The sequence below is a fragment of the Salmo trutta genome, chromosome 37, assembly GCF_901001165.1.
Source record: "Salmo trutta chromosome 37, fSalTru1.1, whole genome shotgun sequence".
Lineage (NCBI taxonomy): Eukaryota > Metazoa > Chordata > Actinopteri > Salmoniformes > Salmonidae > Salmo > Salmo trutta.
In genome coordinates this window covers 4,405,906-4,418,571 of record NC_042993.1, presented here as the reverse complement: position 1 = coordinate 4,418,571, position 12,666 = coordinate 4,405,906, and the positions used below count along the sequence as shown (strand labels likewise).

Here is a 12,666-nt window from a genome sequence, read left to right as displayed (position 1 = left end):
ACGGTCCTAACTCAATCTGAATATGGTTTCTGTCCACACCTGACGGTCCCAACTCAATCTGAATATGGTTTCTGTCCACACCTGACGGTCCTAACTCAATCTGAATATGGGAACGGTCCCAACTCAATCTGAATATGGTTTCTGTCCACACCTGACGGTCCCAACTCAATCTGAATATGGTTTCTGTCCACGCCTGACGGTCCCAATTCAATCTGAATATGGTTTCTGTCCACACCTGACAGTCCGAACTCAATCTGAATATGGTTTCTGTCCACACCTGACGGTCACAACTCAATCTGAATATGGTTTCTGTCCACACCTGACGGTCCCAACTCAATCTGAATATGGTTTCTGTCCACACCTGACAGTCCCAACTCAATCTGAATATGGTTTCTGTCCACACCTGACGGTCCTAACTCAATCTGAATATGGTTTCTGTCCACACCTGACGGTCCCAACTCAATCTGAATATGGTTTCTGTCCACACCTGACGGTCCTAACTCAATCTTAATATGGTTTCTGTCCACACCTGACGGTCCCAACTCAATCTGAATATGGTTTCTGTCCACACCTGACGGTCCCAACTCAATCAGAATATGGTTTCTGTCCACACCTGACGGTCCCAATTCAATCTGAATATGGTTTCTGTCCACACCTGACGGTCCCAACTCAATCTGAATATGGTTTCTGTCCACACCTGACGGTCTTAACTCAATCTGAATATGGGAACGGTCCCAACTCAATCTGAATATGGGTTCTGTCCACACCTGACGGTCCCAACTCAATCTGAATATGGTTTCTGTCCACACCCGACGGTCCCAATTCAATCTGAATATGGTTTCTGTCCACACCTGACGTCCCAACTCAATCAGAATATGGTTTCTGTCCACACCTGACGGTCCCAATTCAATCTGAATATGGTTTCTGTCCACACCTGACGGTCACAACTCAATCTGAATATGGTTTCTGTCCACACCTGACGTCCTAACTCAATCTGAATATGGTTTCTGTCCACACCTGACGGTCCTAACTCAATCTGAATATGGTTTCTGTCCACACCTGACAGTCCGAACTCAATCTGAATATGGTTTCTGTCCACACCTGACGGTCACAACTCAATCTGAATATGGTTTCTGTCCACACCTGACGGTCCCAACTCAATCTGAATATGGTTTCTGTCCACACCTGACAGTCCCAACTCAATCTGAATATGGTTTCTGTCCACACCTGACGGTCCTAACTCAATCTGAATATGGTTTCTGTCCACACCTGACGGTCCCAACTCAATCTGAATATGGTTTCTGTCCACACCTGATGGTCCTAACTCAATCTGAATATGGTTTCTGTCCACACCTGCCGGTCCTAACTGAATCTGAATATGGTTTCTGTCCACACCTGCCGGTCCCAACTCAATCTGAATATGGTTTCTGTCCACACCTGACGGTCCCAACTCAATCTGAATATGGTTTCTGTCCACACCTGACGGTCCCAACTCAATCTGAATATGGTTTCTGTCCACACCTGACGGTCCCAACTCAATCTGAATATGGTTTCTGTCCACACCTGACGGTCCTAACTCAATCTGATTATGGTTTCTTTCCTCACCTGATGGTAGAAGTAGTTCAGTGTAGGTTTGTCTTCTGAAAAATGGTTCAAGAATCCTTTTGGCAAGTAGCGTATCCGTAGCTCATACCTGTGGAGAAAGAAATGCCATATGGTTAGCTCAATGCTAAAGAGGACGAAGGACAACTCAGAAACAAGGTTCCAAAGGAACACATTGATACAGAAGAGTTAGGACAGAGCAAATGCTGTTTTGATATCTAACAACCTCTGTGTGTTATTATACAGCGCTGTGAATGTGTAAGCTGTATGGTACAAGCCAGCACGTTGTCATTATTCTGTACTTTCCCAGAGGATCCTTTCATATGGAACTGATCAAAGAGTCTGCTTCCCAAATGGCACCCTATTACCTACATAGTGCACTACGTTTGACCAGAACCTTATGGGCCCTGGTCAAAAGTAGTGCCCTATATAGGCATAGGCATCATCGAGACATCATCATCATCTTTGGCAGGGAGAGACCTCCATGATCATTCCTGGAATAACTATAACATCCAGCCACAGCCTTCTGATCAACCTAACCGGTGAAATAAACTACTGAACAGCTTGAAATAGCTGCTTGTTCAAACTCTGTTCTAAGCCTGTTCCTTCTAATTACAAAGTCTTTGACTAGAGAAAACCTTTCCCAGCTCTGTCATATCAGATCAGATGGTCTTTGAATGCAGTTCTGGTGTTTTCTACTCAGCTGTGATCTACACCAGAGAAAGATAATAGAACAGCAGCCAGTGGAAGGTACATGACTCAGTACATTGTGATTCTATGTGTAAAAGGCAAGTCATTCATTTGATGTCTGTATGAATGGCTTGAGGACAGTGTCATGGGTATTGAATGAGTATTTTAGAGTGTCTGCTGGTCTGTCAACACTTCCATTGAACCAGTGTTCTAGAATGTTTCTTCGATGAACATGCTATTGACATGACTGAGATCCAATGTTCAAGATAAATTTCTCTTCAACAATAAGGTAAATTAGGATCATTTTCTCCTAATGTATCAATCGCTTGCTTTTATTGTGCAAACTACGCACCATTCACCAGCTCAACAACGGAGACACAGAAAGACAAGCAGTAACACGCTCCATGGCATGAAAGCATTGAGACGAGGTCAACCCCACACACACACACACACACACACACACACACACACACACACACACACACACACACACACACACACACACACATCCATTATCCATTCTTCCTTTCAACAGCCTTGTACAGCCTGGTGAGGAATGCAAGGCTAATGAGACACATAGCATGTGGTCTGACACTGGATGCGTCCCAAATGGTCACCCTTTAAAGGGAACATGGAACCATTTGGGATGCAAGCATTGAAATGCTCTAAAAAACAGAAATGTAACAAATGGACACTGCAATAGGTCTACTTCCTGTGTTAAATCACTACAGCATCTGAATGGTGTTTGATTTTTGCTATTACTGACGATACAGGGCTTATTCTATCGCCAGAAGGAATTAAGGCTGAATAAAGAGACTATTTCATAATGAATGAGCAGCACAGTCACTGAGTATCCCCTGAGCTAACTTCACCAGAGAACCACTAACAATAGCACACAGTCAATTCATTTCCTCTGTATTATTTAGCTCCATTACTTCTGCACTGATGCCTGACTGAGATGAGGTGGGGACAGACAGAATGAGCTCTGCTGTGGTGGTTGTGGTCTACAGTATAAAGCATGCATTATCTCACTGTGTTCAATGGTAGGTCCTACCGTCCTATGCAAATACAATGCTGCTTAGGAACAGAACAGGTTGTTCTGCGAGGTAGAACGTATTGTATCATTGAGTATTCTTAGAACATTCACTTAGAACAGTTATGTTCCATCTTGATTTGTGAGCATCACAGTTGGGATTCATATATAATTCTGAGAAGGACAGGTGGCCAGGGTTTAAACTGAGTCATGAAACGCCTGCTGTCATGTTTTTATTCTTTGGGAACATCTAACTAGGCCTGTTACATTATTCAAATGTATTCTTCCAGCTGGACACATTTCAGAATTGAAGAGACACATGCGCACACACGCACACATGCGCACACGCACACGCACACACACACACACACACACACACGCACACACACAAAGTTATAATAAGGTGAGTGAGAAGCAACCTCCCAGAGAACAGTAGTATCTGTTAGAGGAAGGCTGGATAAAGTTCTAAAACACGTCCTTTACCTCCCAAACATGTCAACACACTGCCCTGTCTGGCCATGAAGGAAGCAGAGGTGAGGGGGAGTACAGTCTGGAATATCACCCAAATAAAAGCTGTCTAGACATTGCTCTGCTATCTCTGATATGGCATTTCTCTCTCCATATCTTCCACTCAGTCAGGAGTAGAAGGGAATCACATAAACAGATAGTTCAGTCCTCTCTAATTACTATCCTCCTCAACACGTTCTCAGTTGACTTTGTCAGTGAATCTCTCATTGTAGTCTAATTTCCCTTCCAACAACAGTGATGATACAGGAGGAGACATGTATATTAGCCTATAAAGGCCTAATTACATTGGAGCGCCATATGGAGGGTTTTCAGCCTGCTTCTGAGGAAGCATGATTTATGCAGGCAGACTGGAAGGAAATTCAAGGCACTTGGCCTAACTAACAGCATGGCAACAATTGATTTTCGGTTCTGTTGCAACTCTGCCCAATTCCCCCATCCGTGGGTTTACATTTGAAAATACAAGGCACATAAAATCCTGTTTTCATCCCCTTACTACATTGATCAAATAACCAAGCGCCTTGCAATGACATTGACTGCACACATCTCCCTAGTAACAAGGGCACTTCGTTCCATGACATATTTTAGCCCCTTGGCTTTGCCACTGGTCTGAATCCATTAAAACAACCAAATTCGTTCCCATATTTTCCCTTCCAAAAAACAGGCCTAGGAAATCTGCCATTTTAGCTAGTGAGCACTAGTTAGACAGTTTAAACACGGTCATGCGTTTCAAGTGGCAAGGCTGTAGCCCGGATGTCTTACTCACATAATTGAGTTATGAATCAAGTTATGCAAAGCTCATAAGGTGCTGTACATGCGCTTAATAATGCATTATGACGATGGTATTCATAGGAAGTGTTTGAATATTTATATTAAAGCAGAATTACATAGAGCGAATATGCATAAAGGCGGCAGCGTAAAGGCTTTTAAGGTGACAGAGCAGTGAAAAAATGACTTTATACAGTATTTCAACGTGTCTATGTAGCCTGCTCCCAGATCAGTTTGTGCTGTCTTGCCAACGCAACAATGACAATAGGAGTTGGTCAAACAGCACACACGGACGGAACTGGGACCAGGGATCAGCAGTGTAAATATAGCTTCATACAGTATGTCTCTGTCCTAGTTCTTACCTCCACTCGTCCTGAGGGTGGAGCAGCTCGTACCTCTCCCTGACGCGGGACACCCCCATGTCGGGGTGCAGCCAGTGGATGTTCCCTGAGCGCAGGTGGCTGAGACGCAGGCCCAGACAGGAAACACACTTCACCTTGTGGATGTCTGCTATCTTCTGGATGATACCCTGTCAGGGGACACATGTGTAGACACACACTTAGGCTATAGAGTCACTCTGAAATGAATTTCAGTCAATGTCAATGGACAGACGTGTAGACAGTATACACACTGAGGTTAGAGGAGGAATCACTCAGAGATGAGATTCAATCAACAACACGTCAGTCATAATCCTAAAAAGATCAGTATGGCTGTGTTCCAAATGGCACCCTATTCCCTTTGCGGACGAAGAGTTTGATTGACAGTAATTGACAGTAATGAATTGTCCTACAGATTGTAGTTTGTGATTCAGAGGGCAGGAGATATAGATACATGAATAGCAGTCATAGTGACATATTGGTAGTGTGACAGACAGCAGTGGGGAAGGCCTTCCTTGGCCCATCCATCCCTGTAGTCCAGGGGTGACATGATGACTTCAGGAGAACCATCTATTCACCCATCCATCCCTGTAGTCCAGGGGTGACTTGAGGACTCCAGGGGAACCATCTATCTATGACAGTAGAAAGAATAGAAAGAAAAGCTTGGCAGAGTTACACTGAATGATAGATCGTCCTCTCTCTCTCTTCCAGGAAGAGATTGTCATTGCATGCGGAAGCAAGGGAAGGGGCGCAGGGCGGGTTAAATAATCCATCATTGAAATGCCACTGTGGGGCTTATGACACAATCTGAGAAGTGACACCCCCGCTTGGTTAAAATGATTAACGAGAAGACCTCCCCATCTCTTTCAGGGATGACATGTTCCATTATATCCCTCAACATCGTCTGACATCACTACTTCAGGTATTGAAGTTAGAGGCCATTGAACCATAAATTAGAAGCAGTCTACTTTGAAATGAAGCGCTTTGCCATTACAGAGCCAGACACCTAACAGAAGAGATGTGGTAGCAAAGCCTTTTGGAATCTTTTCCAAGAAACACTTGTTTAATCACCTCGTTAACTAGCTATTCTTTTCACCTCCTAAACTCTCTTACAGTCTAATAAGAAAAACTTGTTTTCGTTTTCCGTTACAAAACATTGTAGCTACAGTGCGCCCTACTGAACGGCAGGTAGCCTAGCGGTTAAGAGCATTGGGCCAGTAACCAAAAGGTTGCTGGTTCGAATCCCTGAGTAGACTGGTTGAAACATCTGTCGATGTGCCCTTGTGCAAGGCACTTAACCCTAATTGCGCCCGTAAATCACTCTGGATAAGAGCGTCTGCTAAATGACTAAAATGTAAATGTTAAATGAACATCACCCAGGTGATAAGGGGATTTCTACAATGACATGCTCGAGTCTGAAATGACTGCCTATATATGACACATTTCAATACAGTGTTTTACCCAAACTTTTCTGTTTCCATCTAAAGGCGTTAGCATGCCTCAGTTCGGCTGGTGGCTAGCCTGAAGTCATCTAGGCAAACTGAATGAGTGTGCTCGCATACTCCCTTAAAAAACCTTTGCTTGAAAAACTAGAAAAAAAAACGCAATAGTACTGTTTGTCCATTTTGAGACGCCATAGCAAGTATACACTTAATCAAAATAGTAAGAATTAATCTAAGATAACTCAATAAATCTGTCATTCATTTTGACGTTTATGCAGAGGAGATCTTGGTTGCACAATTTTACATCTAATTAAGATGTTTTGTGCAGTATTTCTCAAAATAAAAATTGCGGGTCGTCTCTCGTTGAATGACAACAAAGACTTTATTGAAGAACGCCTACTGTTGACCAATCACCGATGAAGGGGCCTAGGCTTCAGCTACTGACTTCGGCTTGCCTCAAGAAAGATGTTGTGTGCCTGAACAGCCGGAAAAACCCTTACCGAAGTCCAAAACAAACTAAAACGGCACAAAATGTCATCATAATATATGCACTAACTCTTACTAATTGTTTTCGCTGGGAACCATTTGGAAGCCTTAAGCAGGCCGGCACCCGTGTCCCACTGGGCAATGCCTCCGGCGGACTTGCTCTCACCTGGGGCCAAAGCCAGGACTCTGGTACTTTTCAACTTGCATTTACATGTCAATGGCAAACTGTGGACTTTAACACCTTCTCACAAAGCACCTTCTCACAACGCCTCAATGTCAGCCCTAGCTATAGAAACACAATTGCCCTAATATACCATAAGGGTGTATAGACTAGTGTAACACTGATGTTACAGTTGAAAAGCAGCAATAGTGCACTACTTTAGACCAGCGACTATAGGGCTGTATAGGGAACAGGGAGCCATTTGGGACACTCCGAATGTTGATAGGTAACTGTCTGTCTATCTAGCAGGCAGAGGTGGTTTGTTTTTTGTTTTATTTATTTATTTATTTAACCTTTATTTAACCAGGTAAGCTAGTTGAGAACAAGTTCTCATTTACAACTGCAACCTGGCCAAGATAAAGCAGAGCAGTGCGACAGAAACAACAACACAGAGTTACACATGAAATAAACAAGCATATAGTCAATAACACAATAGAAAAAAGAAAGTCTATATACAGTGTGTACAAATGGCATGAGGAGGTATGGCAATAAATAGGCCATAGTAGCAAAGTAATTACAATTTAGCAGATTAACACTGAAGTGATAGATGAGCAGATGATGATGGTGCATAAGTAGTGATACTGGTGTGCAAAAGGGCAGCAAAGTAAATAAAAACAATATGGGGATGAGGTAGGTAGATTGGGTGGGCAATTTACAGATGGACTATGTATAGCTGCAGCGATCGGTTAGCTGCTCAGATAGCTGATGTTTAAAGTTAGTGAGGGAAATATAAAAGTCTCCAGCTTCAGCGATTTTTGCAATTTGTTCCAGTCACTGGCAGCAGAGAACTGGAAGGAAAGGCAGCCAAAGTAGGTGTTGGCTTTGGGGATGACCAGTGAAATATACCTGCTGGAGCGCGTGCTACGGGTGGGTGTTGTTATCGTGACCAGTGAGCTGAGATAAGGCGGAGCTTTACCTAGCATAGACTAATAGATGACTTGGAGACAGTGGGTCTGGCGACGAATATGTAGCGTGGGCGTATAGCCGACTAGAGCATACAGGTCGCAGTGGTGGGTGGTATAAGGCGCTTTGGTAACAAAATGGATGGCACTGTGATAGACTGCATCCAATTTGCTGAGTAGAGTATTGGAAGCTATTTTGTAGATGACATCGCCGAAGTCGAGGATCGGTAGGATAGTCAGTTTTACTAGGGTAAGTTTGGCGTGAGTGAAGGAGGCTTTGTTTGCGAAATAGAAAGCCGATTCTAGATTTGATTTTGGATTGGAGATGTTTGATATGAGTCTGGAAGGAGAGTTTACAGTCTAGCCAGACACCTAGGCATTTGTAGTTGTCCACGTATTCTAGGTCACCACCGTCCCGAGTAGTGATGCTAGTCGGGCGGGCGGGTGCGGACAGTGAACGGTTGAAAAGCATGCATTTGGTTTTGCTAGTGTTTAAGAGCAGTTGGAGGCCACAGAAGGAGTGTTGTATGGCATTGAAGCTCATTTGGAGGTTAGTTAACACAGTGTCCAAAGAAGGGCCAGATGTATACAGAATGGTGTCGTCTGCATAGAGGTGGATCAGGGAATCACCCGCAGCAAGAGAAACATCGTTGATATATACAGAGAAAAGAATCGGCCCGAGAATTGAACCCTGTGGTACCCCCATTGAGACTGCCAGAGGTCCAGACAACAGGCCCTCTGATTTTACACATTGAACTCTGTCTGCAAAGTAGTTGGTGAACCAGGAGAGGCAGTCATTTGAGAAACCAAGGCTATTGAGTCTGCCGATAAGAATACGGTGATTGACAGAGTCGAAAGCCTTGGCCAGGTCGATGAAGACAGCTGCACAGTACTGTCTTTTATCGATGGCGGTTATGATATCATTTAGTACCTTGAGCGTGGCTGAGGTGCACCCGTAACCAGCTCGGAAACCGGATTGCACAGCGGAGAAGGTACGGTGGGATTCGAAATGGTCAGTGATCTGTTTATTAACTTATCTTTCAAAGACTTTAGAGAGGCAGGGCAGGATGGAAATAGGTCTGTAACAGTTTGGGTCTAGAGTGTCACCCCCTTTGAAGAAAGGGATGACCGCGGCAGCTTTCCAATCTTTAGGGATCTCGAACGAAACGAAAGTGAGGTTGAACAGACTGGTAATAGGGGTTGCAACAATGGAAGTGGATAATTTTAGAAAGAGAGGGTCCAGATCGTTTAGCCCAGCTGATTTGTACGGGTCCAGGTTTTGCAGCTCTTTCAGAACATCTGCGATCTGGATTTGGGTGAAGGAGAAGCTGGGGAGGCTCGGGCAAGTAGCTACGATGGGTGCGGAGCTGTTGGCCGGGGTTGGGGTAGCCAGGAGGAAAGCATGGCCAGCCGTAGAGAAATGCTTATTGAAATCTTCGATTATCATGGATTTATCGGTGGTGACCATGTCGCCTTGCCTCAGTGCAGTGGGCAGCTGGGAGGAAGTGCTCTTGTTTTCCATGGACTTTACAGTGTCCCAAAATTTTTGTTTGAAAAAGCTAGCTTTTGCTTTCCTGACTGACTGCATGTATTGGTTCCTGACTTCCCTGAACAGTTGCATATCGCGGGGACTATTCGATGCTATTGCAGTCCGCCACAGGATGTTTTTGTGCTGGTCAAGGGCAGTCAGGTCTGGAGTGAACCAAGGGCTATATCTGTTCTTAGTTCTACATTTTTTGAAAGGGGCATGCTTATTTAAGTTGGTGAGGAAATTACTTTTAAAGAATGACCAGGCATCCTCGACTGACGGGATGAGGTCAATATCCTTCCAGGATACCTGGGCCAGGTCGATTAGAAAGGCCTGCTCGCAGAAGTGTTTTAGGGAGCATTTGACAGTGATGAGGGGGGAGCGTTTGACAGTGATGAGGGGTGGTCGTTTGACCGCGGACCCATAGCGGATGCAGGCAATTAGGCAGTGATCGCTGAGATCCTGTTTGAAAACAGTAGAGATATATTTGGAGGGTAAGTTGGTCAGGATAATATCTATGAGGGTGCCCATGTTTACGAATGTAGGGTTGTACCTGGTGGTTTCCTTGATAATTTGAGTTTGAGGGCATCTAGCTTAGATTGTAGGACTGCTGCGGTGTTAAGCATATCCCAGTTTAGGTCACCTAACAGAACGAACTCTGAAGATAGATGGGGGGCAATCAATTCACATATGGTGTCCAGGGCACAGCTGGGAGCTGAGGGGGGTCTATAACAGGCGGTAACAGTGAGAGATTTACGTGATACATTTTTTTAATTAGAAGTTCGAACTGTTTGGGCATAGACCTGGAAAGTATGACAGAACTTTGCAAGCTATCTCTGCAGTAGATTGCAACTCCTCCCGCTTTGGCAGTTCTATCTTGACGGAAAATGTTGTAGTTGGGTATGGAAATCTCAGAATTTTTGGTGGCCTTCCTAAGCCAGGATTCAGACACGGCAAGGACATCAGGGTTGGCGGAGTGTGCTAAAGCAGTGAGTAAAACAAACTTAGGGAGAAGGCTTCTGATGTTAACATGCATGAAACCAAGGCTTTTTCGATTACAGAAGTCAACAAATGAGAGTGCCTGGGGACACGCAGGGCCTGGGTTTAGCCTCCACATCACCCGAGGAATAGAGGAGGAGTAGGATGAGGGTACGGCTAAAGGCTAGCAAAACTGGTCGTCTAGTGCGTTGGGGACAGAGAATAAAAGGAGCAGATTGCTGGGCGTGGTAGAATAGATTCAGGGCATAATGTGCAGACAGGGGTATGGTGGGGTGCGGGTACAGTGGAGGTAAGCCCAGGCACTGAGTGATGACAAAAGAGGTTGCATCTCTGGACATGCTGGTTATAATGGGTGAGGTCATCGCATGTGTGGGAGGTGGGACAAAGGAGGTATCTAAGGCATGTACAGTGGGACTAGGGGCTCCGCAGTAAACTAAAACAATGATAATTATCCTAAACAACAGCATACAAGGCATATTGACATTTGAGAGAGACATCAAGCGAGGCATAAAGCAATCACAGGTGTTGATTGGGAGAGCTAGCTAAGTCAACAACAGGTAAAACAACAACAGCTAATCAGCTAAGACAACAACAACAGGTAAAATGGCGATGAATGGGCATGGAGGGTCGGTTAACTACACATAGGGCCTGAGTTCGGGGCTAGGGCCGACAGATAAACAAAGGTAAACAAAGTGGAGTACAGTGATAAATGAACAGTCCAGCAGGCATCATTTATGTAACCAAGTATAGGGTCCAGTGTAGATGAAACAGGGAAGCCGCTAGGTAGTCGTTACTGCACTAGCAGCGGGAGACACAGCATTTAAAGTTAGCAGTCCGGGGTAAGTAGAAGCGTCTGCTCCGTCGCCTGGCAAAGGCCGGTTGAAGGCACAGCTGATGGAATTACGGTCTGCAGACCAGTCGTGGTGGTACGGCGGGGAGCCGTGTCGACGAAGGGACCGGGCCAGATGGCGAAAGAGGTATTGTAGTTGTGGTAATTTCGTTGATAAGTAACTGTCTGTCTGTCTAGTAGGTAGAGTTGATAGGTAACTGTCTGTCTGTCTGTCTAGTAGATAGAGTTGATAGGTAACTGTCTGTCTAGTTGGTAGAGTAGATGGGTAACTGTCTGTCTAGTAAGTAGAGTAGACGGGTAACTGTCTGTCTAGTAAGTAGAGTAGATGGGTAACTGTCTGTCTAGTAGATAGAGTAGATGGGTAACTGTCTGTCTGTCTGTCTGTCTAGTAGGTAGAGTAGATTGGTAACTGTCTGTCTGTCTAGTAGGTAGAGTAGATGGGTAACTATATGTCTGTCTGTCTAGTAGGTAGAGTAGATGGGTAACTGTCTGTCTAGTAGGTAGAGTAGATTGGTAACTGTCTGTCTGTCTAGTAGGTAGAGTAGATGGGTAACTATATGTCTGTCTGTCTAGTAGGTAGAGTAGATTGGTAACTGTCTGTCTGTCTAGTAGGTAGAGTAGATGGGTAACTATATGTCTGTCTGTCTAGTTGGTAGAGTAGATGGGTAACTGTCTGTCTAGTAAGTAGAGTAGATGGGTAACTGTCTGTCTAGTAGGTAGAGTAGATGGGTAACTGTCTGTCTGTCTGTCTGTCTAGTAGGTAGAGTAGATTGGTAACTGTCTGTCTGTCTAGTAGGTAGAGTAGATGGGTAACTGTCTGTCTAGTAGGTAGAGTAGATGGGTAACTATATGTCTGTCTGTCTAGTAGGTAGAGTAGATGGGTAACTGTCTGTCTGTCTGTCTAGTAGGTAGAGTAGATGGGTAACTGTCTGTCTAGTAGGTAGAGTAGATGGGTAACTGTCTGTCTGTCTAGTAGGTAGAGTAGATGGGTAACTGTCTGTCTAGTAGGTAGAGTAGATGGGTAACTGTCTGTCTGTCTGTCTAGTTGGTAGAGTAGATGGGTAACTGTCTGTCTAGTAGGTAGAGTAGATGGGTAACTGTCTGTCTAGTTGATAGAGTAGATGGGTAACTGTCTGTCTGTCTAGTTGGTAGAGTAGATGGGTAACTGTCTGTCTGTCTAGTTGGTAGAGTAGATGGGTAACTGTCTGTCTGTCTAGTAAGTAGAGTAGATGGGTAACTGTCTG

General features: G+C 44.5%; 1 protein-coding gene across 7 annotated transcripts in view; it reads right to left on the bottom strand.

Annotated features, from left to right (window-relative positions):
- Positions 1 to 12,666, bottom strand: part of LOC115176657 (focal adhesion kinase 1) — a 142,604-nt gene that overhangs the window by 92,854 nt on the left and 37,084 nt on the right. For all 7 annotated transcript variants that reach the window (XM_029736809.1, XM_029736804.1, XM_029736803.1 and 4 more), the window contains 2 exons: positions 4,981 to 5,147; positions 1,606 to 1,693 (listed from right to left, as the gene is read on the bottom strand). In XM_029736809.1, the coding sequence (XP_029592669.1) occupies positions 1,606 to 1,693; positions 4,981 to 5,147 (255 nt within the window). The remainder of the gene's footprint in view (positions 1 to 1,605; positions 1,694 to 4,980; positions 5,148 to 12,666) is intronic.